The 22,685-nt window shown below is 39.3% G+C and overlaps 2 protein-coding genes across 7 annotated transcripts in view; one reads left to right on the plus strand and one right to left on the minus strand.

The window, feature by feature from the left end:
• On the plus strand, nucleotides 1–17,136 carry TMEM220 (transmembrane protein 220). 2 transcript variants are annotated; one of them, XM_037809541.1, is made up of 7 exons: nucleotides 1–109; nucleotides 1,379–1,408; nucleotides 5,401–5,461; nucleotides 7,326–7,449; nucleotides 8,783–8,842; nucleotides 10,380–10,435; nucleotides 13,110–13,237. In XM_037809541.1, exons 1-6 carry the CDS (start codon nucleotides 17–19, stop codon nucleotides 10,432–10,434), a joined length of 423 nt encoding a protein of 140 aa, XP_037665469.1. In that variant the 5' UTR covers nucleotides 1–16; the 3' UTR covers nucleotide 10,435; nucleotides 13,110–13,237. The 2 variants fall into 2 exon arrangements, with proteins under 2 accessions (XP_037665469.1, XP_037665468.1); XM_037809540.1 differs by lacking the exon at nucleotides 10,380–10,435 and having other exon boundaries at nucleotides 13,110–17,136.
• Nucleotides 16,741–22,685, minus strand: part of ADPRM (ADP-ribose/CDP-alcohol diphosphatase, manganese dependent) — an 11,950-nt gene continuing 6,005 nt past the window's right edge. For 4 of the 5 annotated variants that reach the window (XM_037809536.1, XM_037809535.1, XM_037809538.1 and 1 more), the window contains 3 exons: nucleotides 21,158–21,783; nucleotides 20,135–20,251; nucleotides 16,741–17,152 (listed from right to left, as the gene is read on the minus strand). In XM_037809536.1, the coding sequence (XP_037665464.1) occupies nucleotides 16,842–17,152; nucleotides 20,135–20,251; nucleotides 21,158–21,758 (1,029 nt within the window). In that variant the 5' untranslated portion in view covers nucleotides 21,759–21,783 and the 3' untranslated portion in view covers nucleotides 16,741–16,841. Of the gene's footprint in view, nucleotides 17,553–20,134; nucleotides 20,252–21,157; nucleotides 21,784–22,685 lie in introns of all 5 variants that reach the window. The other variant, XM_037809539.1, reaches the window with a different exon arrangement.

The following is a 22,685-nucleotide window of genomic DNA, read 5'->3' on the forward strand; positions in this document are numbered from 1 at the left end:
GGTCCCGCCCGTCCCGATGGCGCCCGCGGCGGGGCCCTGCGCCCGCGCCCTGTGGACAGCGTGCAGCCTGCTCATGGCCGCGTTCTTCGCGCTGGCGGCCATCGTGCAGGTCGGGGGGCCGCAGCGGGGACCCGGGGCCGGGGAGGAAGGACGGGACGGGGGACGGGAACCGCCGGGTCCGCGGGGCGCCGAGCTCGAAGCTGCTCCTCTGTCCCGGCGCGCAGTGTAGACTAACGAGCCTGCAGAACGGAGCCCCGCCCCCCTCCTGGCGCGCAGTGTAGACTAACGAGCCTGCAGAACGGAGCCCCGCCCCCTCCTGGCGCGCAGTGTAGACTAACGAGCCTGCAGAATGGAGCCCCGCCCCCCTCCTGGGGCGCAGTGTAGACTAACGAGCCTGCAGAACGGAGCCCCGCCCCTCTCCTGGCGCGCAGTGTAGACTAACGAGCCTGCAGAACCGAGCCCCGCCCCCCTCCTGGAGCGGAGTGTAGACTAACGAGCCTACAGAACAGAGCGCCGTCCCCCTCCTGGCGCGCAGTGTAGACTAATGAGCCTGCAGAACCGAGCCCCGCCCCCCTCCTGGCGCGCAGTGTAGACTAACGAGCCTGCAGAACGTAGCCCCGCCCCCCTCCTGGCGCGCAGTGTAGACTAACGAGCCTGCAGAACCGAGACCCGCCCCTGTCCTGGCGCGAGGGGCAGGCTAATAACCCAGCAGGGTCGCAGAGGCGGTCCATTTCTTTGAGAAGACGGGAATTGGAGTTTATACTTAGGGAACCTCCATTCCTTCCCCGACCCGAGATACAGACGTGTTCATATAACCCCCTCACACGGGCGCGCGTACCCCTGGAACCCTGACAGGCCTCTCTTCCGCTGAAACGCCCGGCTATGGGGCCGAGTGGGGTCAGCCCCTGAGAGCACCCCGAGCAGAAACAGCCCCTGCACCTTCCTTGCTATTCAGACTATGGATGAGACTGAACAAAAGTCAGGGCCTAGGAGGGGAAGCGAACAAACCCTCCGTAATACATTTATCCTTGCAGCTCAGCTTTGAGACCCTCTTCATAATATTTTCCTCATTTCTTGAGACCAGAGGACCCTTAAAATGTCCATTCAGGGATTGGGGCATCCTTTTCAGAGTTTCTGGGCAGTTCTTTTCAAAAATGCATGGCTGTGTGTTAAAGCCACGTGTCGTGTGCAGCCTGAAGCCCCTTCAACCATCAGGATCTGCTGGATTAGCTCTTCTTCATATTTGGTATCCTCGGTGCCTGCTGCAGTGCCTGGCACTTAGCTCAGCAGACCCGCTTTCAAAAGAAGAGCCAGCCAAATGCAGGAACAGAACATGACGTAGCATGCTGGCTCATGTCCTCTCTGTTTGGAATTTCAGGTAAACGATCCAGATGCAGGAGTGTGGATGGTGAGTGTGAGCTGCTTCCATTTGAAACCTGCCTCCATTTGAAAGATTTGTGGAACCGCGCAAAGCACACATACTTTTATCATTTTGCCTCTCCCCCCTGCTTTATTTAATTCCAAACTTAGAAATTCAACTCTTTGTGGGCTCTTTTCCTTAAAATATTGGGTGGTGAGGGGTGGTCAGAGTGTGTGTGTGTAAATTCAGGACTTTCTGGAGTTCTAGAGACCTGAGTGATCTTCCCTTTAAATAAGATGGTCCAGTGAGGTCTGATCCCTTGAGGAGGTAGAACAGATCTCTTAAGGTCAATTGAGTCATTCTCCATGAGCTTCTAGCCAGAAACTCCAGCAAGCTCCAAGGAAGGCTTAAAATCTACCAGGTCCTGCTAATTCGTGAGTTATATTTTTAGAGAATATAATTAAAACCCATGAAACCTACAGCATTCATTTAATTAATACTCTGATTTGAGTCATTTGGACAAGGGGGGAGATCCCCCCATACTTTTCTGAAATATCTGGATTTTGCCCAGTTTCTTTCAGAACAGATACACAAGACTGTACAATATCACCAATGAGAGGCTTCTCAGGTTTTACAATAATGTTGACTGTGTAGAGATTGGCAACAAGTGAAAGCATTAGTAATTAGAATGTGAAATTCTATTCGATTTTGCTTTTTAGCAAAGTGGAACTCTTTTCTAATATTGGTTATTATTCAGATTCATATGTCCATGGGATTAAATGAAACTGCCTCTTCCTGAGCACTGGTTCATATCCTTGGTTCCAAATATTATTTCTTGGCAGCCAAGTCTCAAATACCCAGCTTTATGTGGAGTTCCCTACAGACTGTTGGATGTGTCCATCTGTACATCACATGGGCTTCTCAAAATTGCCCAAGTCCTTGTCCATTATCTTTCTCACCCAAACCCACTCTTCCTCCTGACTTACCCATTTCTAGTCTCAGCAGACTCATCCCAGCTCGAAAACCCAGTCATTTTAGCATCCCTCTCTTCCTTACCACTGCCTTTGACATCTCCCCTCAAAAAAAAAAAAAAACAACAACAAAAGAATCAAACAAAAATCAATCTAGTTCTAGTTGCTCACCTGTACATTATCTGTGCCTTTCTCTTTGTGCTTAGGTGACATAATACGAATAAGCCCTGTGCCCCCACAGGCACCATCCCCCATCCCCAGTTCAGCCACCTGGACCCTTGCAACAGCTTCTTAACTCTCTGCCTGCCTCTAATCTCTCCTACTTCCCATATGTCACTTCCTGTCTCAAAAACTTTTGTCATTGCCCAAGATTTCTAAGTTGAAATTCCCCAACTTGGCATTCAAGGCCCAGTACAACATGACTCCGGCCCACTTCCTGGCTTGGCCTTTGAAGCCCCTCTCACCTGGCCCCCAGAATTCCTATTGTCATATTCTACCCAAGCTTCAAGGCCCATCTCAAACCCTGTCTCATCCAAAAAAATCTTTCTGCCTCTTTCCTGGGGTTTCCAGCCATTCTTCTGTTGAATCTTTATTGTAGCACTAACATATTCTACTATGCATTAGAGTTGGCTCTGTACGTGCCAGTTCTCAGAAGACAGACCTTCTTTACAGTCTCCAGGCAACCTAACGACAGAGCCTTCCACAGGGCAGCTCTTCCTGTACTGACTCTTGAATGAATGAATGAGAAAAATGAATGGATGCAGGAATGAATGAAAACCAGGATACTGGGCCTTGCGGGGCTGGTACTGAGCCTACCTCATTAGTGTGTTCCTTGTGTCACTTGGCTCTTAGAGGATATTGTATCAGGACACATACAGCCACAAATAATGGAAAATCCAGCAGCAGGTTATAAAAATACCAGGAGTATCTCACTTAACAAGAAGTCCAGAGGTAGGTGTTTAATGGGTAACAATGTCATCAAGCACTTGACTCTTCTCTGCCATCCTCAGTGTGTTGGCAGTATCTCTGCTCATGTTTATAGAATGGCTGCTGCAGCTCCAACCATCTCATCCTTAGACAAGAGCATCCACAATAGGAAAAACAAGACAGGAGCAAAACGATGTTTCCTCCCGTGCTGTCCTCCTTTTACCAGAGAGGAAAACATTCACCAAGAAGCCCCTTAGGCAGGGCTGCTATTTTGTTTGTACATTCTAGTATGGCATATTTCCTGGGATCCATTCTGATTGGTCAGCACCTATGCATATTGGCTGTTAAATACTTTGAGTATCAGCCTTGCCCCTAGAATACTTCTCCTTACATTTCATTGTTAGAACATGACCAACTCTAGCTGCGGGAGGCTGGGAAACAAATAGGCCTTTCAAGCTCTTATAGATACAGGTGGACAAGAGAGAGCAGGATTAGGAATGACTTCCATGGTACTCAGTGGCTATTTGTTGAATTAAACCACATATAATAAATGGATACTATGATACCCTTAGTTTAAAAAAACCACAAACAAAAAGATAAAAGATTATTGTACATGGGTTTTATTGAGTTCATTATTGAATGTTTGTGCTGGCCATTGTTTTAAGATACGTACTAGAAAGCAATTTTTCTCGCTGCCTTCAAGAGCTTTATTTCATCCAAGATAGAAAAAAGCATTTAAATAAGGATTAATATGTCGCAATTGCCACAGGAAACCATTACTTCATTTTAAGGGTTGTTTTGTTCATATGTTTACGATGCACTGGGATAAGGTTTTAGATTCAGCCGACTGATGACAGATATCTGATACATTTGAGTGCACATTTTAAAAGTCTCTGCCAAGCATTTCTTATAGAGAGCACAATTAAATAGTGTGTGTGTGTGTGTGTGTAACTTCTCTCCTCTCTCCGTGTGTGTGTGTGTGTGTGTGTGTGTGTGTATGTGTCTATCACTCTGTGGCTGAATCAGGTATAGTTTTTCACAGGGGGAAAACTAATCCCTTAGCTGTTCTAAGTGTGATCCCTGGAGCAGCAGTATCAGAACCCCCTGGGAGCTTATTAGAAATGCAGAATCTGGGGCCCTACCCCAGATCTACGGAATCAGAATGTGCACTTTAACAAGATGCTCAGGTGAGTCGTGTGCTTATTCATGTTTGGGAAGGTCTAACCTTCAGTAGCAGTTTGGTCCACCTGTGAGAGATTACCTATCTTGCAAATGTTGACGTTGGCCAATATTCCAGTAATCATTAGGGATGGAAAAGGAAAGATGAACACAGAGCCTGTGACCCCAAATCTTCTCTCTCCCTGGAGTCAAAACAAGCTTGATTTATAGTGAAAACAAATCCCTTAAAATGTACTGCTCTGACAACTTACAAATTAACTAAAGGTTTTTGACACAAGCATCACAGCTGATGGGGTTAAGCAACTACATTTCTTGGAAAGTCCCCATGCTTCTTATGAACCTACCCTCTCCTACTTGCCCTCTGCCCCCACACAACAGAAAGGTTAGCTAGAATCTGCTTGCTATGAGGAAGGTTAGGGGATGGGGCCTCTTTAGAGCCAGTCCTACAACTTATCAACAGCTTCCAAAATCAAAAGCCTTATCTTATTATTGGACATATCCAATTCATACATTGTTATTAGACTTTCTATGCACTCATTTGCAGAGCTGGAATATTGATCTGCAATATTACAATCCCTTGGGTCAGATCCCAGCAGACCCATCTAGCAAATTATGGTGGCTCCTGCCCTACTTTTCTAAGAGCATTTTCTTTTATGCAACTGGGGAAAGGTCACTTGGACATGGAGGTTACTTGGGAGAGACTAGGAGATAAGCATGTGTTGGGATTAAAACTCTATGCTCAATGCTAGAGCTCAAAGGTGAAGGAGACTTTCCTGGGATAGCCTCAAGAAAGGCAGAATTAAAAACTCTCACATGGTAAATGCCATAAAAGCAGAGGTTACCACTTCCTCAATTGTTACTGAAACCTCGATGGCCACTGACGTCATCTTTCTTTACTTCCCATTTACCTCTGTACATCTCATATGTTGGGCACACTTCTTAATTTTCTCTTTTTGCCAACAGACGGTGTACATGATACCTGCGGTACTGACCCTGCTAGTTGGACTTAACCCTCTTGTCACAGGTATGAACCTTGGATTCTGAATGGAGATACAGAAAACCAGATTTCCCTACCCTTTTCGTAACAATGAGAGCCTAGCTGCCCAACTCCCAGGAGAAAAATGGGGCTCTCCAGGCCTTTCTGCTGATTTCCAATAATAAGAGGAGCTAATTCTAATCTAGATCATCCTCACCCATCTTCAGGAAAACCTTGCAAGAACTTGCCATACCAAGCCATTCTCTTAAGAATTTGGAACCCAAGACCTCTTATGCTTAAGTGCAATAGTAGCTACGCAGTTTAGCTCACGAGAGAGAAGGGTTTCAGCCGCTGCATTGATTTCTATTAAGCCACAAAGTAGTGTAAAATCTGCAACAATCTAAGTGCTGACCTTTGTCCCCACTCAGTGGCAATCAAGGACTATTATATATTTACTCTTTACAACCTGGAGCAACTCATTTTCCTTGCAAATTCTTAGACCAATACCGCTCCAATTAATTATTTTCTTATTTTGAATTTATTCAACGTCCGTGTATTCAAACTGCCACCTATGTATAGAAATTGTCAATAATGCCTATAACAAATCTCTAGATTTTTTATTAATATATCTTGTTCTCCCTGATCAAACAGTCATAGTACCTACAGCAGGTTATTCTAGGCTTTTGCATATGTTTCTTCCTGCTTAGTTCTCATTTCCTTAAAAGCAGGATCTCGTCTTCCTCCTCTTTGCATGAGCCAGCCTACCTATGGCGAGAGACTTGGTAGATACACTATGCTTCTTTAATTAATTAATTAATAAAACAGAAACTTTATCATGTATTGGTTTTGTAACCTGCTCTTTGGACTCTTTTTGTAACCAGGTCTGCATTGCCCTTAGGCCATCTGCCTCAATGTAGGGTAAAAAGTAGATGCATCCCCTTTTACAGCCCTGAAAACTCGCAACAAACCTTCAGTTGGACAGTTTTATGCTGTAAAGCAGTGTCTGATAACAGAAAAAAAATAATACATTTCATGTTTTTGATTAGCATTTTTTTGTTAGTCCTGATGGGTCATTCTTCACTTTCTTTAAAACAGCTTCTACTAGCAGGACTTGAAAGTTTTGAGAGGACTTTAGAATAAAGACTAATGACCCCCCTGGGTGGAGAAAATGCTAGTTCCTTAGATGTATGAGCTGCTTGTACAGGCCCCAAGAACTCTGTTGACATCTTTCAAGCGGATCAGTTAGGGCTCGGTTGGTTACAAGAAGAAGCAAGCCCAACTCAAACTGGCTCTAAGCTAAAGAGGAAATGCACTGCTGAACATTACTAAAAGTGCTTGGGGACATGTTACAGCCCTGATTAACAGAGCGTAAGCCTCCCTCACCTCTCGGTTCCACTGCCTGCTGCCCTGGCTGCACTCCTCGGTTTCACATCTCCACAGCACTTCAGACCAACAGAAAATAGAATCTGCTTCCCTGATAGCACCATAAAAGTCTCAGAATTGAGTTGTTGGCCGTTTGTTCATCCTAGCCACGTAACTATGGCTAAGGGGTTAAAGTGCATCGATTGATGGAGCTAAGGTCCAGCTCAGAGGGACACATGAACTGGGTTGGAGGAGAGGTGGGTTCCCCAAAGAAAATCAGGGTAGTTGCCATAAGAACGGGAGATGCTGGGCAACCAAAATGAAAAATGTCCACTTAAGTTTCTATTTAATATTTGGTGCTTTAACCTCTATGTTGTCCCTCCAAAAAAAAAAAAAAAAAAAGTACAACAACAACAAAAAAAACCATTTCCCTCTCTGAATGCCTTTCCTGAAAGTAGACCATGACAGGGTGGGTCCACAGAGAATTTTCAAGATCATTTTTCTCTGGGATGTGATTCCATGATTAACAGCATCAGGATATCTTTTCTAGGTAACTTTATTTGGAAGAGTGTCTCTGCAATACACATGTCCTTTTGTATCGTGTGGGCCATTGGCTTGGGGTACTACCTCTTGCTTCATACACAACAGAACATCATCCATGAGGAAGAAGGCAGGTGAGCAGTGACTCTTGCTCTCTGGGATGGGATAGAGAGCTGAGAAATCTTCTGTTCCTTTATAACCCCTTGTCTGTGCACAATGATAATGTAATTTTCCCAAGGACACCAGAGGAACAGGGCAGGTGTTATCTCCTTTATAAGCTGAAGAAACTGAGGAAATGATGGAGCCAGGATTCAAACCCACCTGTCCACCATATTCCTTTATTACCACTGCAGGCAGTAGTAATAGAATATATATTACATTATATTACTACCAGTTGGTTGGCTCTGGGCCTGTTTGTCAACAGTGAGGATACTACACAGTAATAGTCCAATCTAATCAGGTGATAACTGCATCAAGTATTTGCTCTCCATTCTTGTTCAAGCCAAAATTTTATCTACCATGTTTATTAGCCACCTCAAATATTTTAAAACTGTTAGCCTTGACCTGGTATGTCTCATGTCATCGCCTTCCTTTGTCAGAGCCATTTATTCCTATTTCATCATCTCCTGCCCCTCCTAATACCTCTTTTTGCTTTTTCCCATCCTTACCAATAGCCCCTTTCCTTTCCTTTCTATCCCATTGCTGACATCTGCCAACAGCCAACATGCAGAGACCTGTAAGTTAGGCATCCCTGATGAGGTGCTGCTTAATTTCAAGTCGTAATCCTTGGAAAACTCAAGAGCAGATCAGGTTGGCTCAGTAGATGGGAATGTAAACCAAATGGATGAATCACCTAAAGCTTGCAGCCCATGAGTTATGGTGACCTCCAGCCTTCCAGTGGCAATATGACTGAATATGATTCTTTTTCACTCTGTATAAACGATCTGTGCATATGACAGGCATATCTAGAAGTGAATATCCACTCTAATTAGTCTGACTCATACTACAAGTCATTCCTCCCCACTACAAAGTGACCCAACCTCCTGCAATATGTGTTCAAGTTAATTATTGACTTGACCTCATCTTGCCTAACACTGAACCCTCAAACAACTGTAAAAGTAATGACAGATCACATCTAAAACTATTTTCTTTGTCGTGCTATTCTAACCCACGACCCGAAGTAAGTGATTTATCTGTGTTTTTTTTAACACCTCAATTTTAGGTTGGGGAATCAGGGATATCATATCTGCCTTATAAGATGAAATTTATTTTCATGTAAGGCTTTCAGCTGTCTGAATAAAGTAATTTAGTAATTATGGCCAGACTGGAAAATTCTCTGCAGATGCTTTATATCTTGGAGAAAGTCATCCACACTGACAGTAGAATTAAGAGGTCATGGATACAATGTGAGGTCATTTGTCTCACCTGCAGACACTTAAGTAATAGGAAATGTATGTTATTTTCTAGGGAGCTGTTTGGTCTGGTGATTATCACAGCATGGATGAGCCTATGCCACAGTTCATCAAAGTAAGTTTTCAACTCATTAATTAAAATTAGATGTCTTCATGATTGGTAAAATCAGGTAGGGTAAGTGAAAATGGTGACACACAAATGAAAACTGACATTTTTTTTTAAGAAAATGTTTCCTTTTCCTGAGAGAACTAGTAGTAGTTGATTGTAAGTTTCTTAACCACTCATGCTTTCATGAATATCATAGTTTCCTATGTGGGCAGGGTGGTCATGGGGAGGTGCCAGTCTACAGGAAAAGGATCTCAAAAGGAAGCTGAGAGGTGCGGGAAAGAATGAAGAGCAAAGGAAATAAAAATGTTTGGGTAAATATAAATAAATGTTAACTTATGAATCAAAAATAATGATGTCTTGAAGGGTTTAAATAGTTATAGAATTAAAACCCATGAAAACAGGAACATATAAGCTGGGGGGGTAAATGGAGTTAAGGTATTCTAAGGTCCTTGAATTGTCTGGGAAGGGGGAAAAGTACCAATTTATATTAGACTTTGATGAGTTCAAGGATTCCTGTTATAATCACTAGAGTAACCACTGAAAGAAAAGAAAATGAGTATGGAAGGCAAGAAAAGAGAAGGCAAAGAGACACAAAACTGAGGGGACAAATAGAAAACAGATATTAAGACAGTCACTTAAGCCCAAATTTATCAGTAACTACAATAATATAAGTGGATCAAATATTCTAATTAAGATAGATTTTCAAAGTGCATAAAAAGATTTAAACCCAACTACACACTGCTTACTAAAGACAATCCCTTAAATATACAGATAAAGATTGAAAGGCAAAAGATGAAAGAAAGATAATAAACAAACACTAATGAAGCAAAAGCCAGTATACCTATTTAAATAACAAAGTAAACTTTTAAGGCAAGCATCAGAGAAAAAAAGTGGACTATTTTAGGAAATTATGTTTAATTTTTTTTGGTTTTAATTGTCTATTTTGGAAATTTTCAAGCATATACAAAAGGAGAAAAACTATTATAATGAATCAGCTGTACCTATCACCCAGTTTCGACAATTATCAAACTATGTCTAACCTTATTTCACCCTATACCGCTGTCCACTCCACACTCAGATTATTTTGAAATAAATCCCAGACATCATATTGTTTCATCTCTAAATATTTCAGTATGTATCTTTAAAAGATAAGCATTTTAAAAATAACAACTCTACCATCAACACACACACAAAAATAAAAGAACCAATAATTATTCAGTATCATCACTTTTCTAGTCAATGTTCACATTTTCTCAATTGTCTTACAAATGCTTAATCCTCTGTGCCCTGTATTTCCTATAAATTGGTGGTTTGATCTAAAGGCTTGATCAGATTCTGGTATTATTACTATTACTATTACTGTTATTATTACTATTATTATCAGGCAAGATTACTTCCATCATAATGTACATAACACCTGGTTGTTTTTCGGTTGTGTTTAATAGTCTTTGATGATCATTGCCTAAATCCATTAATTCATTTGGGTTGCAAAATGGTGATGTGCTAATTCTATCATTGCTTTCATTCCTTCTTTGTTCACTAGCTGGAAAACTTCTACAAAGAGAAACTTCCCCTTATCTCTTCTTTGGCTACTTTGAGGTACAGATCATAAAAGGAATGAGAGGATAAATTCTTGATTCTCTCCCTTTATTTACCAGTTTTCAAAATAATCAATTGCTTCTTGCCTGAGTACCAAGTGACTGAGTTTTGTTTTGTTTGATCTAGTAATGCCATTATAGATTCATGGATTTCAACACATTTAACATGTTTCAATCAGTGGTGGTTATCTGTATTGGTGATCAAATGGCTCCTGAGTTCTTTTGACATGACCCTGGTGATCTCTGATAGCTTCCTTGCTTTCTGGTATGATGAGATGGCCCAGGTTTAGCTTGTTACATTTTATGACCCAGACCTGGGATCGACCATTTCTCCAAAAACTGTGCTTCCTTTGACGGTATTCAGAGCTCACTAGGGGTGCCCATTGATACTGGGTTGGTCGTTGGCTGCAGGCCTTTTTAGTGGACAGAGATAGAAAATTCAAACAAACACGTAAATGTGTGTATGTGTGAGTATATATTTATAAATTATATTTCATTAACATAAATGCATATACATACATAGACAGACGAAGATAGACAGATAGATAGATAGATAGATAGATAGATAGATGGATGGATGAAATACTTAATGAGTTCATACTAATCCTAACAATTCAAATTCAGGAATATAGGTTTTCATTTAACCTTAACAGAGATCTTAAATCCATATATCCTTTTAACATCCCCAAAATCTCAAGTGTCAGTGAACTCAAAGTAATAACTCATTCGATTTATCCCACAAAACAAACACAATCTCAGAATAACAATATGATTCCCCCAAACAGGTTTGTTTTTGTTCTGAGGGTATATTCCACTAAGAAATACACACTCAAATGACTTGCAGTAGTTACTCTGTGTGATTAGCCTACCAAGTGAATAATACATAATTGAGTCATTTATTTCATTTTACTTTCAATTTCTAGAGATAACTTTATTTAAAAACATTAATTTTATAATTATGTAAAATATTTACTTCTTCCTAAGTCAAATCTACAAGATATATTCAAATATAGGTTAAATTTTTTTCAATTTTATGCTTTATCCTTTATGATTTTTAATGGAGCAGATATGCATATTTATTTGTATTCCTCCCTGTCTCAGATAAATGGGTTGCATATTATGCACAATTATATCTCCCTTGTCTTTTTTTGCTTACTACCTCCTGGCAATCATTTTCTATTATATAAAGACTGTCCTCATTCCTCTGATAGCTCCATAGTGTATTCTACCTGTCCTCTACTGTTTGGATTGTGTCTAGTCCTTCACTATTAAAAATAGTGTTGCAATGAATAGTCTTATTCTAAAATGTTATCTGTTTAACATATTTTGCCAGTGTGTCTTTGGGATAGACTCTTGGAGGTGGGAATGCTGGGCCAAACTGTAATTGCATAGTTTTGTGAAATACTCCCCAATTCCCCTCCATATAGGTTGTTCCATTTTGTATCCCCACCAGCATTAGTTAAGTTTCCCCAAGGCCTTGTCAAAATTTTGAATTATTACTAATCTCATCATTGAGAAATGGTTAGTTTTAATCTGCATTTCTCTTACTAAGAGCAAAAGTGATCACTTTTTCATATGTTGAGGTGTAAAAGCCATTTTCATTTCTTTTTCTATGAAATGCTGGTTTGTCTCTGAGAGATATGGGTCTTTTCTATTTTTAGAAGCTCTTTATATATTACAGCTATTAACCCTTTGTCAGTGATACAACCTGAAAATATTTTTGCAGTTTGCCATTGTCCTCTTACTTTCCTTATGTTCTTTTTGCCAGGAACCAGTTTTTTGTTGTTGCTGTTGTTGTTCAATGTAACCAAATTTATCAGTGTTTTCCCTTATTGTTTCTTTATTTGGAGTCTAGTTAGGAAAGCTTTCCTCCATCTCTGGTTGTAAAGTAACTTACCCAAGTTTTCTTCTAATACATGTATGGTTTCATTTTTCACATTTGAAGCTTTGCTCTATTTAGAATTTATCCTAGTGTAATAGTGTAAAGAATGGATCCAATGTTTTACTTTGTAAAATTGTCATAATCTTCTAAATTTGAACATACACATGTCCTTTAACCTAGCAATTACACTCCTAAGTAAATGCTAATAGAAATGTGCATATGTGTGTATCAGAAGAGATGAACATTCATAGTAGCATTAGGCAAATAACCCAAATGTCCATCAATAGATAGTAGATAAACTGTGGTGCACTCATAAAATGAAATACTACACAGCAAATGAAAATAAACAAGTTACAGCTTCATGCACAACATAGATGAATCTTACAAATGTAATTTTAAGCCAGACCCAAAACAACAGATACTATATGATTTCATTTATATAAAGTTCAAAAACAGACAAAACTAAGCTATAATGTCACAAGTCAGTATAATGATTATCTTTGGAGAAAAGGGAGGGGATAGAAATTGGGTTGCGGCACAAGGGGGGCTTCTGGGGTGCTGTTTCTTGACCTGGGTCGTGGTTACCTGGGAGCTTGTTTTGTAACGTCATTGAGTTGTCCATTTGTTTTATTAACTTGGTGTCAGTTTCATTTCTATTTAGAAAATTAAGGAAAAAAGAATACACTAAAATGTAATGATGTATTTTACGAATTTGATCTTTATACTTGTTTCCAAAGCAATCTATAACTTTTATTGGAAGTTCTCAACTATAATACTTTTTTTGTTTTTATAGGAATCCAGTTGGTGGAAGAATTCAATTGGCTATTGCCATTGTAATCTCTCTTTTACCATTTATTTCTTGGATCTACATATATATAAATAATGAGATGAGGTCTTCCTGGCCAACTCACTGCAAGACAGTAATTTAAATGAATTCCAGAATCCCGTTCTTAAAATGAATATTTTCAATTCTTTATAAATAGTGGGGTAACAAGCCAGTTGCCTAGGAATTTATTTCAGGTAATTTGAGCTAATATTAGGGATGATTTTTTTTTGTTTTTCAACTATTCTAAGAACTTTTTAAGGCTACAATATAAAGTAAGATTAGATGAGACTAGTAAGAGATGGGGTGTGACATTGTCTGGAAGCCTTTTCTGAAAGTTATTATGCCACAGTTTAGTGAAAAAAGCACTAGAACAAAAGCTAAGAAATATGATTACTAATGTAGCTTAATCACTGTGTCACCTGGGCAAATATATAAACCTCCTTTGGATAATTCCTACCTATAAGATAGGATTAATATCAGATTAATCCTATTTTACTTCATCCGGTTGGAAGGATTAAACTAGAAATATGAGAGCAGCATGAAAGCACGCTTACAAAGATTGCAAAGGGGTGCATGTGATTAAATGGAGGCAAGCAGTGTTTGCACAGTATGATAGAGGCAGAAGTTCACCATACTGAGCAGGAACTATCTGTGAACTGAACGAGGACTCCAAATTAACTTGACGAACAGGCATGCCCTGGGTAGTTAGATGGACTTTGAACCAAATCAAGAAGGAAATAGGGAATTTTAACTATATTCCAAACGTGAAATAAGACCAAAATTTGTACATAAGTTTTTTTTCTTTTTTAAATATCAACAGCAGCCCCGGGGAGAACATTTTAGAGCTGCACTATCCAATGCCACTAAACTACATGTGGCTACTAAGCACTTGAAATATGGCTAGAGTGACTGAGGAAGTTAATTTTTAATTTTTAAAAAAATTAATTTTAATTTAAAAGCACATTAAGTGGTTATTGGAAAACTTTTAAGTGTGTTTAGAGCAACTTGGGTATGTGAATCTTTTTCCTTGGCAAATTTTATGAAATCTAAATATAGGTTGAGTATTTTCAATGAAAATTGTGTCCAAATGAAGATGGGCTCTAAGTGTAAAATACACACTGAACTTGGAACACACGGTACAAAAAAAGTAAAATTTTTATATTGATTAAATATTGAAATAATTATATTTTAGATATCTTGGATTAAATAATGTATATTATTAAAATACATTTTATCTATTGATTCTTTTTAAATGACTACTAGACTTCCCATTATTTTTCTATTGGACAGGGCTGTTTTAGAGCTTTTTGATGGCAACTTTGTTTCATAGTCAAGGTGCTCCTTCATGACATCTAGGAAACATCCCCCCAAAAAGGAGAATCAGTACCCAATCATGTCATGAGAGTGAAAATGAGTCTGATGGTTTGTCCCTTTATTCTGAATCCTTTAATATAAGTATTCTATAAATATGTATTAATGGCAGTATGGAGAATGATGGCCTTTTTTGTTTGTCTTTTTATATAATGGCTACTGAACAGTCAGATATTCTCTATCAAGATGTGGATAAGTGAAAAGGAAGAAACCTAGCTGACAACAAGGTTGAAATCAATTAATTTTAAGTGAAATTTATTTTAATGCTCAACAAAACACAGGTAAAGGTTTTGATTGTTCCATTGTACATTTAGCTTAGGTGGTATTTATGGCTCCTACACCTTTTAAACTAACTGTAAAGTCACATGAAGAAACTGGCTTATTTGAAAATTCCATATAGGACCTATCCATTCAGTACTGAAAAGACAGTAATATTCAAGATACACTTTCACTGTATTTGCATCTTCTATATCAGACTGTAAATTCTATGAATATACATAGTCCCTTTTAATATCTTTTTTCAAATCTCTTCCATCTTTCCCAACACCACCAAGTTTTTTCTTCCTATTATCACTCTTCTTTCAGCCTCATTATCTATTGCCTAGACTGAAACACAAATCTAATCTAGAAACCTCTGATGACTCACCACTGTCTTACAGGTAAATTCTAACTCTTGGCTCATCATTCAAGGCTCTTTACAACACAGTACTAGCCTATCCCTTTCCCCTATTTCTTGCCATATTCTCGTGCACCCTTTGGTGAGTCCTCATAGCATCACTCGCTCCTCCTGAATTCATCATAACCTTCGATGCCTTTGCTTATGCTATTTTGTCTACCTGAAATGTCCTTCCCCACTTACTTGTTTCTTCCTTCTTCAAGTCATCTCTAATCTGTTCAAAATTAACCTCTCCCTCCTCTGTTCCCACAGCCCTTTCTTTGTGTGGATGTCTGTCTCACACTCGTAGTAAGGTCCATGAATGCAGGGACCTTATTATATCATATTCATCTGTGATAGGATGAATAGCCCCAAACACAAGCCAGGTCCTAATACCTGGACCCTGTAAATGTCACCTTTTATGGCAAAATGGACTTTGCAGATGTGATGATCTTGAAATGAGATTACCCTGGATTATCTAACCTTACATGTGATCACAAGTGCCCTGATAAGAGGGAGGCAGGAGGCTTGACTACAGACAAAACAGAAGGTGATGTGGTGACAAAGCAGAGTTTTGAAGATGTTGCTAGCTTTGAAGATGGAGAAAGAGTCCATGAGATAAGAAATGCAAGGAATTCTCCAGAAGCTGGAAAGGGCAAGAAAACAGATTGTCCCCTGGGGTATGGTGTTGCTGACACCCTAGTTCTGGCCTACTGAAACTAATTTCAGACTCTAACCTTCAGAACTGTAAGAGACGAAATGCCACTTAATGTGTGGTAATTTGTTACAGCAGCAACAGGAAATAAAGACAACCTCTACACCATCACAGTGCCTAGCTACCCCACAGGCACAGTTAGGTTGACCAGTATTTCTCTTATTTTATTGGGCCCCAAATCAAATGTCCTCTACACTCAAAATGGTCCCCACCTGCCATCTAGTAGGTATTTCTGCAAATGACAACTGAGCTACTTAAACATGTCCTATTTTTCTGTAAAGAGAGTGAAGGGAAAATGCATTTACCTAATATACCCTCATACAACACTAGCTGGTGCCCATGGGGACCAGGTTAACACACACACACAGCAGTGCTGGCACTTGGGCCCTGCTTTGGTTAGACTCACGAGAGGAGCGCATGACTCCTCAGCAGGTCCTCTTGATGCCTTGAGAACTCCACTCTTTCACCTGAGAAATTCCTGATATTTTTGTTTACAAAATAGAAATAAGCCTACAAAAGTCCAAGTAGGCAGGTATTCTGTGCAAAAAAAATGTTCAAAGTCCTTCATTCAGCAGGGTGAACAGAAAACATTTAACGGAGCTTATTTCATTTAATTTTTATTACGCATTTTAATTTACATAGGTAAGGCAAGTACAAAGTAAAACCTTTCAGGTAAGACTAAATCAAGTTCCCTTTGAGAACTATATCCTCCCCCCACTTCAGTCTCCTCCCTGGTTAACTTTGTTTTTAAATAGATATATTATCCAAAAAGTCACATTTCAGAATATTTTATGAACAAATGCACACTGAAGCCATAAATACATTTTGTGATACAAGCAAAACACTGAAGAATGGGATTGAGGATTTTTGGTTTTATTTTGGCTTTCATTTTAGGGGGTGGGGTGGCAAACACAAAGCTAAGTCATTCTCTTTCTAAAAATGTAAACAATAAATCAGACTAAAAATGGAAACCTTTTGCATTCTTGAAATTCATAATTCTGTCTGGAACTCTGCCTCTCCCTTTCAACATCATTTTATCAGGATAGACGTGAACTGTGCCAAAAGCTTGGCTTTCGGGAGCTGTTTCAATAACCCCTTCCAGGCTGACGTGGTGCACACCAAAAGGATCCTCGGAGTACCCACCGTCGTGAGTGTGACCAGCAAAGAAACACACCACACACTCATGAGACCAAATGATGGCAAGGGCGTCTCTGTAATTCCAGGCAAGACACACACTGTCCGAGGAGTTTGGGTAAATGGGAAGATGGCCTATTAAAGAAGACAAGAGTTATGAACCAATTAAGAAATATCTCTTTCATCAAGATAAATGGCTAAAAACTAGTACTCAAGAAAAAAGATGCATATCACTACCTCATTATCCAAATGGTTGAGATTAGAGAGGATCCAGATACATGAAGAACTGTGTAATCTATAGCTATGTCTCTGGAGCATAGGAAAAGGGTTAGACAGTTCCCATATGAGAGGTAAAGAGGATACTGTAAAGACAGAAACCCTGAGAGCTCTGTGGCCTATACAAAGTCTCAAGATGCATAAGCAATCAGACAGCTTGAGGGCTTCCTGTGTAATTCAGTCTGCAAAGCCAGCCAGAAATCAGGCAGATGCTGAGCTGAAATCCAATCTCATTGATTTCCTTAAATATAGATGTCATCTGTGCAGAAAGATATAATCCTAAGGAAAAGAATAGTTTAGGTATGGGGCCGCTGATTTCGTGTCATTTATAATCAATGCCTCAGAAATGACTTACGCCACTTTAAAACTGTTTTTCTTCACAACACCCACAACACCCCAAGAGACAGGAGTAGCCACAGCCACTTTATAGTGAGAAAACTGAATTAAAGTGGAGAATATTTATACCCAGTCTCACAGTAAATATGTGGAAGCAGAGCCAGGAGGAACATGAATTCCTGACGCCCAGATATCTATGAGGCCCCACCAGGTATCAGGCCCTGTTTTCACTCCGAAGTACAGGTACAAGAGCTCACTGCTCTCGGCTTCTTCCCATTAAGTCACTTTCCTTTTTTCTCCCTGTTCATTTTTACTCTGAAATTTAAACATGTTTTTGGTTAAGGTCTATTAGTTTATAATATAAGTAAAGAAAAAGTAGAGGGGGGAAACAGACCACTAAAGCAGGAAAGGAGTCAGAATAACTAATGTGCACACACACGCATGCACACACGCGCTCACAACCACCCTTCAAGCTGTAAGAAGGACTCACAGAGCAAAGAGGCTGGGTGGCTTTCCAGTACCCAGATGCCATAATGGGCTATCTATTCAGTCCCTGCAGCATGTGACACGTTAGTTGCTCCTTCCTCCTTGGAACACTTGGCTTGCAGGACACCATACTCTCTGGTTCTCCTTCAACCTCAACAGTGACTAATTCTCAGTCTCCTTTGCTTGCTTCTCCTCATTTCCCCATTGTCGTATCAGGAGTGCCTGAATTCCTGGTCCTTGGATGACTTCTCTTCTACTCTCCTACCTCTTCACTTGTGATTTACATAGCTTTTAACATCATATATATTCATTCAGCTTCCAAATTTCTCTCTATGCTGAATTTCAGACTCGTATGTCCAAATTGCCTACTTACTATCACCCACTAATGGCTAATGGGCATCTGACATCTAAGAGGCATCTGAAACTGAATATACACATATCCAAACTTAAACTCAGCCCACAGAACCCCCTCCACCTGTAGTGTTCCCCCATTTCAGCAAAAGGCAATTCTATCCTCTAAATGCATAGCCAAAATGCAAAGAGGCCAAATGACCTCTGATTAGCCAAAATAAGTTAAAAAGCAAACAAGAACAACAAAATAAAGTTTGTATTAAACATTTTAAACTTTACTACAAGAAAACTCCAGGCACTCAGTTAAAGGTTTGCTTATCTAGCTTCTAAGCTTATGGCAAAAATGGGAGAAATTTAAGGGACTGCTACAGTAGACAAGTGAACGGACTTTGGTAAAAAGAATGTGTATTCCAGATAGAGTGGGAAAGGGGAGTGGGATATAAAAACAATGGATTCTAGTCTCAGTTCTGTCAGTAGGTATATGATTCCAGCTCTATAATTTAATCTTTAAAATAAAGGAGTTTGACTAAATAATCTCTAGGTCCCTTTCAGTTCCAGTATTCTCTAAAGTAGCAGGTACAGCCTGGCAGTGGAAAACTAAAGAGCAGATGTAAGTCAAGAAGCATCTCAGTTTCTAAGACCACTTATTGTAAAGCCCTGTTGTGTCACACACATGCCAATAATCCCTGAGGGCACCTTATATTTTCCAAGCCTTGAAAGACATTTGGCATTCCAGTGGCAGCAGAAACACTCCTACTCCATCTAGGCATTATTACCAGTGGAAGATTACTAAGAAAAAATTATATTTATACATGGAAACATAATTTTATATTATCAGCTGTCCAAATAATTTTCAAAGTGTTTTCAAACCCACAATTTCATCTGATGCAATACTGAGGAACACTGCAGTGTGCAGGTTAGATATTTGTCCAGGCTCACGCAGCTCACATATAAACAAGAGCCAGAAGAGCATCTGGTCCTTCCGACTCCCAGTGCAGTCTCCTCATGCATTAGGCCATGTCAAGGACTCTAATCTCAGCCTCCAAACCATGACCACATCATGGCACAGTTCTTCACGTGTGTGAGTGTGCATGTGTGAGCTCATGTTTTAAGCACCTTCAGACTCCTATAATCTCTGATGGCAGTGTGTCTGTTGAAAAGTGATTCTTGATGAAAATACCCAAATTCAAACTCCTTGTAACATGACATGAGACCTATTACAACCTGACAGCACCCACTGGCAGCCAAGCCTGTCACACTCACCCCCATGACAGCAGGCTGGCTTTCTTAGGCGGCAGCAGCCTCTGTTAGGTGGCCACTACGCTGGAAGGCAGGTCTCCTGAAGCTGAGATTTTGTAAGGCTTGAACTAAATTTCTCATTTAAAAATTATATATTGATTCTATTTGGGGAGATTATACCTTGCAACCTAAAAGGCTAACTAACAGGCTCTCCTATAACAAGATGCTTTTGTTATTTTACAATTCTTTTGTCATTCGACCTTAAGTGTTAATCTTATATTCAGGATGTTTCTCAATAAAAAATTTTAAACAAAGCATCCATTTTATAGAAAAGGGATATCACAACATAAATATTAGTATGCCTTAAAACCTACCTGCTCCTACTCCCTAAAATGCCAGTGTAATCATGTAAACAATTTAAATACTTACTCACGATCACCACCTTTTCTTGGTTTGTGTCAGAGAAGGTAAGAACTTCATTCAACCAGTTCAGCTGTTCTTGACTGAATCCTCCATTAAACTGGACAAACTGGGGCTCAGAAAGCCCTGAAATGAATTCAGAAAGTCAGACCTATCAAATGTCAATTTTTTGCCTCTTCTGGGCATTCAAATTTAGCTAATGTGGGGACACTAGTACTTTCTTTTAGGAATTTGATTGGCATTAAAATGAGAAACCATGAGAATTTAGAACAACATATATATATAATCACTCTATATCTTAATCATAGTCTTAATATTCTTCTGCTTGCTTCAGAGGCTTTCCATTACATTTAAAATAAAATACAAACTCCTTAATATGTCCAACAGAGCACTACATCTTGTGGCTCCCAATTACTTTCCAAAGTGATCTTGTACTCCACTGGCCATTTTCTGTGTTCTTCAAAAATGCCAAAATCTCATTCTGCCTAGGGCCTTTGCATTTTGCTTTTGCCTGTCTGGAATACTTTACCCCCAGTTCTTCACAAGAATGATCATTCTTGTCATTCAGGTCCCAGCTTAAGTTTTCCTCCTTAGAGAAGAGTCCTCTGAACACCTAATCTAAAACAGCACTCCTAGTCCCTTTCTGTAACAGTACCCAGCTTTATTTCCTTAGTAGCACTTATCACTATGGAAAATAATCTTATTTCTGTTTCATTTATCTGTCCTGCTCACCTACTTCTCTTGTTCCTTTCAGTCTGTCCATGAAAAAGGGACCCTGTCAGTATTTTTTACAGCTCTGAATAGGTAGCCCTAGAAAAAGTACATGGCACAGAATATGCATTCAAATATCTGTTAAATGAATCCTGAATCAAATGCAATCAATCCATGCGACATCAGGCTTGCGAGAAATCCTGACCCTGAACAACAGCGACAATATACTTTTACCTTAATTGTCCATGTTCCTGTTGAATAAAAGTAGCTGAAGAATTTAAAGATAACGTTTTAGATTCTCAGCTCAAAGGAATAATTCACCTTGCGGACTATTCAATTCCGTATTTGGATTATGCTCCTTCAGTATCTTCATACATTGCTGGTATTTTGAGGAAGACTGATCTACGCCCAAGACACTCAAGTCATAAGCATCAAGTAAAATAAACCGGAATTTAGGGAATGGTACAAAATGATAAGCATAATAACTCTCTGAAGGCATGGTCTCAGGATGGTGTACAATCTGGTCTTGTAGAAACTTTGTGTTAAGTTTGGAGTTTGTTAAATAGTCTCTGCTGAAGTTATAGAATTCATGATTTCCCCAAGTATGATGAACCGGGACTTGAAGCATTTTGAATGTGCTCATAATAAGTTCGAGTGACTTTTCTGATACTTTATACTGAGCATTGTATCCATCGATGACGTCGCCAAGCTGAAGCACAAAGCAGGGTGCCCTGCTTTCTTTATGCCAGTCTTCAATGGCACCCCGTAAGTGAAGAAGACTATGTCTGTAGTATCTCCGTCTGTTTCCTTGGAAATTATAGCCATCTTCTAAATCAGCATATTGAATATCTGCTATAACTCCAAAGGAGAAAAGAAGTTCTGAACTCTCATTCAGGGTTCCAGGATTTGGCTTATCATCCATAATCTCCAAACAGCTTTCCTATAAACTAAATGAAATGTAAAAAGATAACCAAGTTATAAACAAGTTAATTTTCTAACTGAAGAGAATGCTAAAATGAAAAATAAACATTAATAGTTTAATTCACTAGGCAGCTTGGCACATGGAGCTTTAAAGCCAGGTTGTTTTAGGTCCAAATTACTAAGTCGTTGAAAAGCTTCATTTCTCTCATCTTAAAATAGATAATCTTTATCCTTTAGGAGAGTAACAACTTCAAAAAGGGTATTATCATCCTCATAAAGCCAAATTCAAATCTAATTTCTAATTTTTAAGAGATATGCACTACTTTTACACAACACACACACACACCCCTTCTTTAACTCCAAAATAGTTCCATCGAAACTTGAAGATTCACTTGACAGTTGTATATTACACTCACTCATTGTACCTTATACATTAGATTCTTAGGGATTATTGGGTGTCAGGCTAAAACTTTTCTTTTTGCTGGTGGGTAGGTGACCTGAAAGAAGTCCCTCATATTTTATATATGGAATAATAGGAGAAGGCAGTTAAGATGTAAAATGAGAGGAATAATTTTAAACCAAAAACTATCTGGCAGAAAAATGAATTATGACACTGATGTGACTATTATCACTTCTGGGAGTAGTGGTTCTTGGTTCTTCAACAGGTTGGATTCTAATTCTTACCAGTTGTTTTTTTTTTTTTTAATTGAAAATTAACCCTCCTACCTCCACAATTATAATAGGAAATATCTACTCTTTTCTTTTTACACATGAATTATGCCCTGCATGGTGGTCAAGAAGAGCAAAGGATTTAAACCTGAAAAAAAACACACACACACATTATTCTATTAGGTTGTTTATAATCAAAATTCATAATGATCTCTTAAAAGAGCCAAGAACACTAAGGAATAAAACAAAATCAAAGGCT

This window comes from Choloepus didactylus, chromosome 18 (assembly GCF_015220235.1).
Source record: "Choloepus didactylus isolate mChoDid1 chromosome 18, mChoDid1.pri, whole genome shotgun sequence".
NCBI classification, from domain to species: domain Eukaryota; kingdom Metazoa; phylum Chordata; class Mammalia; order Pilosa; family Megalonychidae; genus Choloepus; species Choloepus didactylus.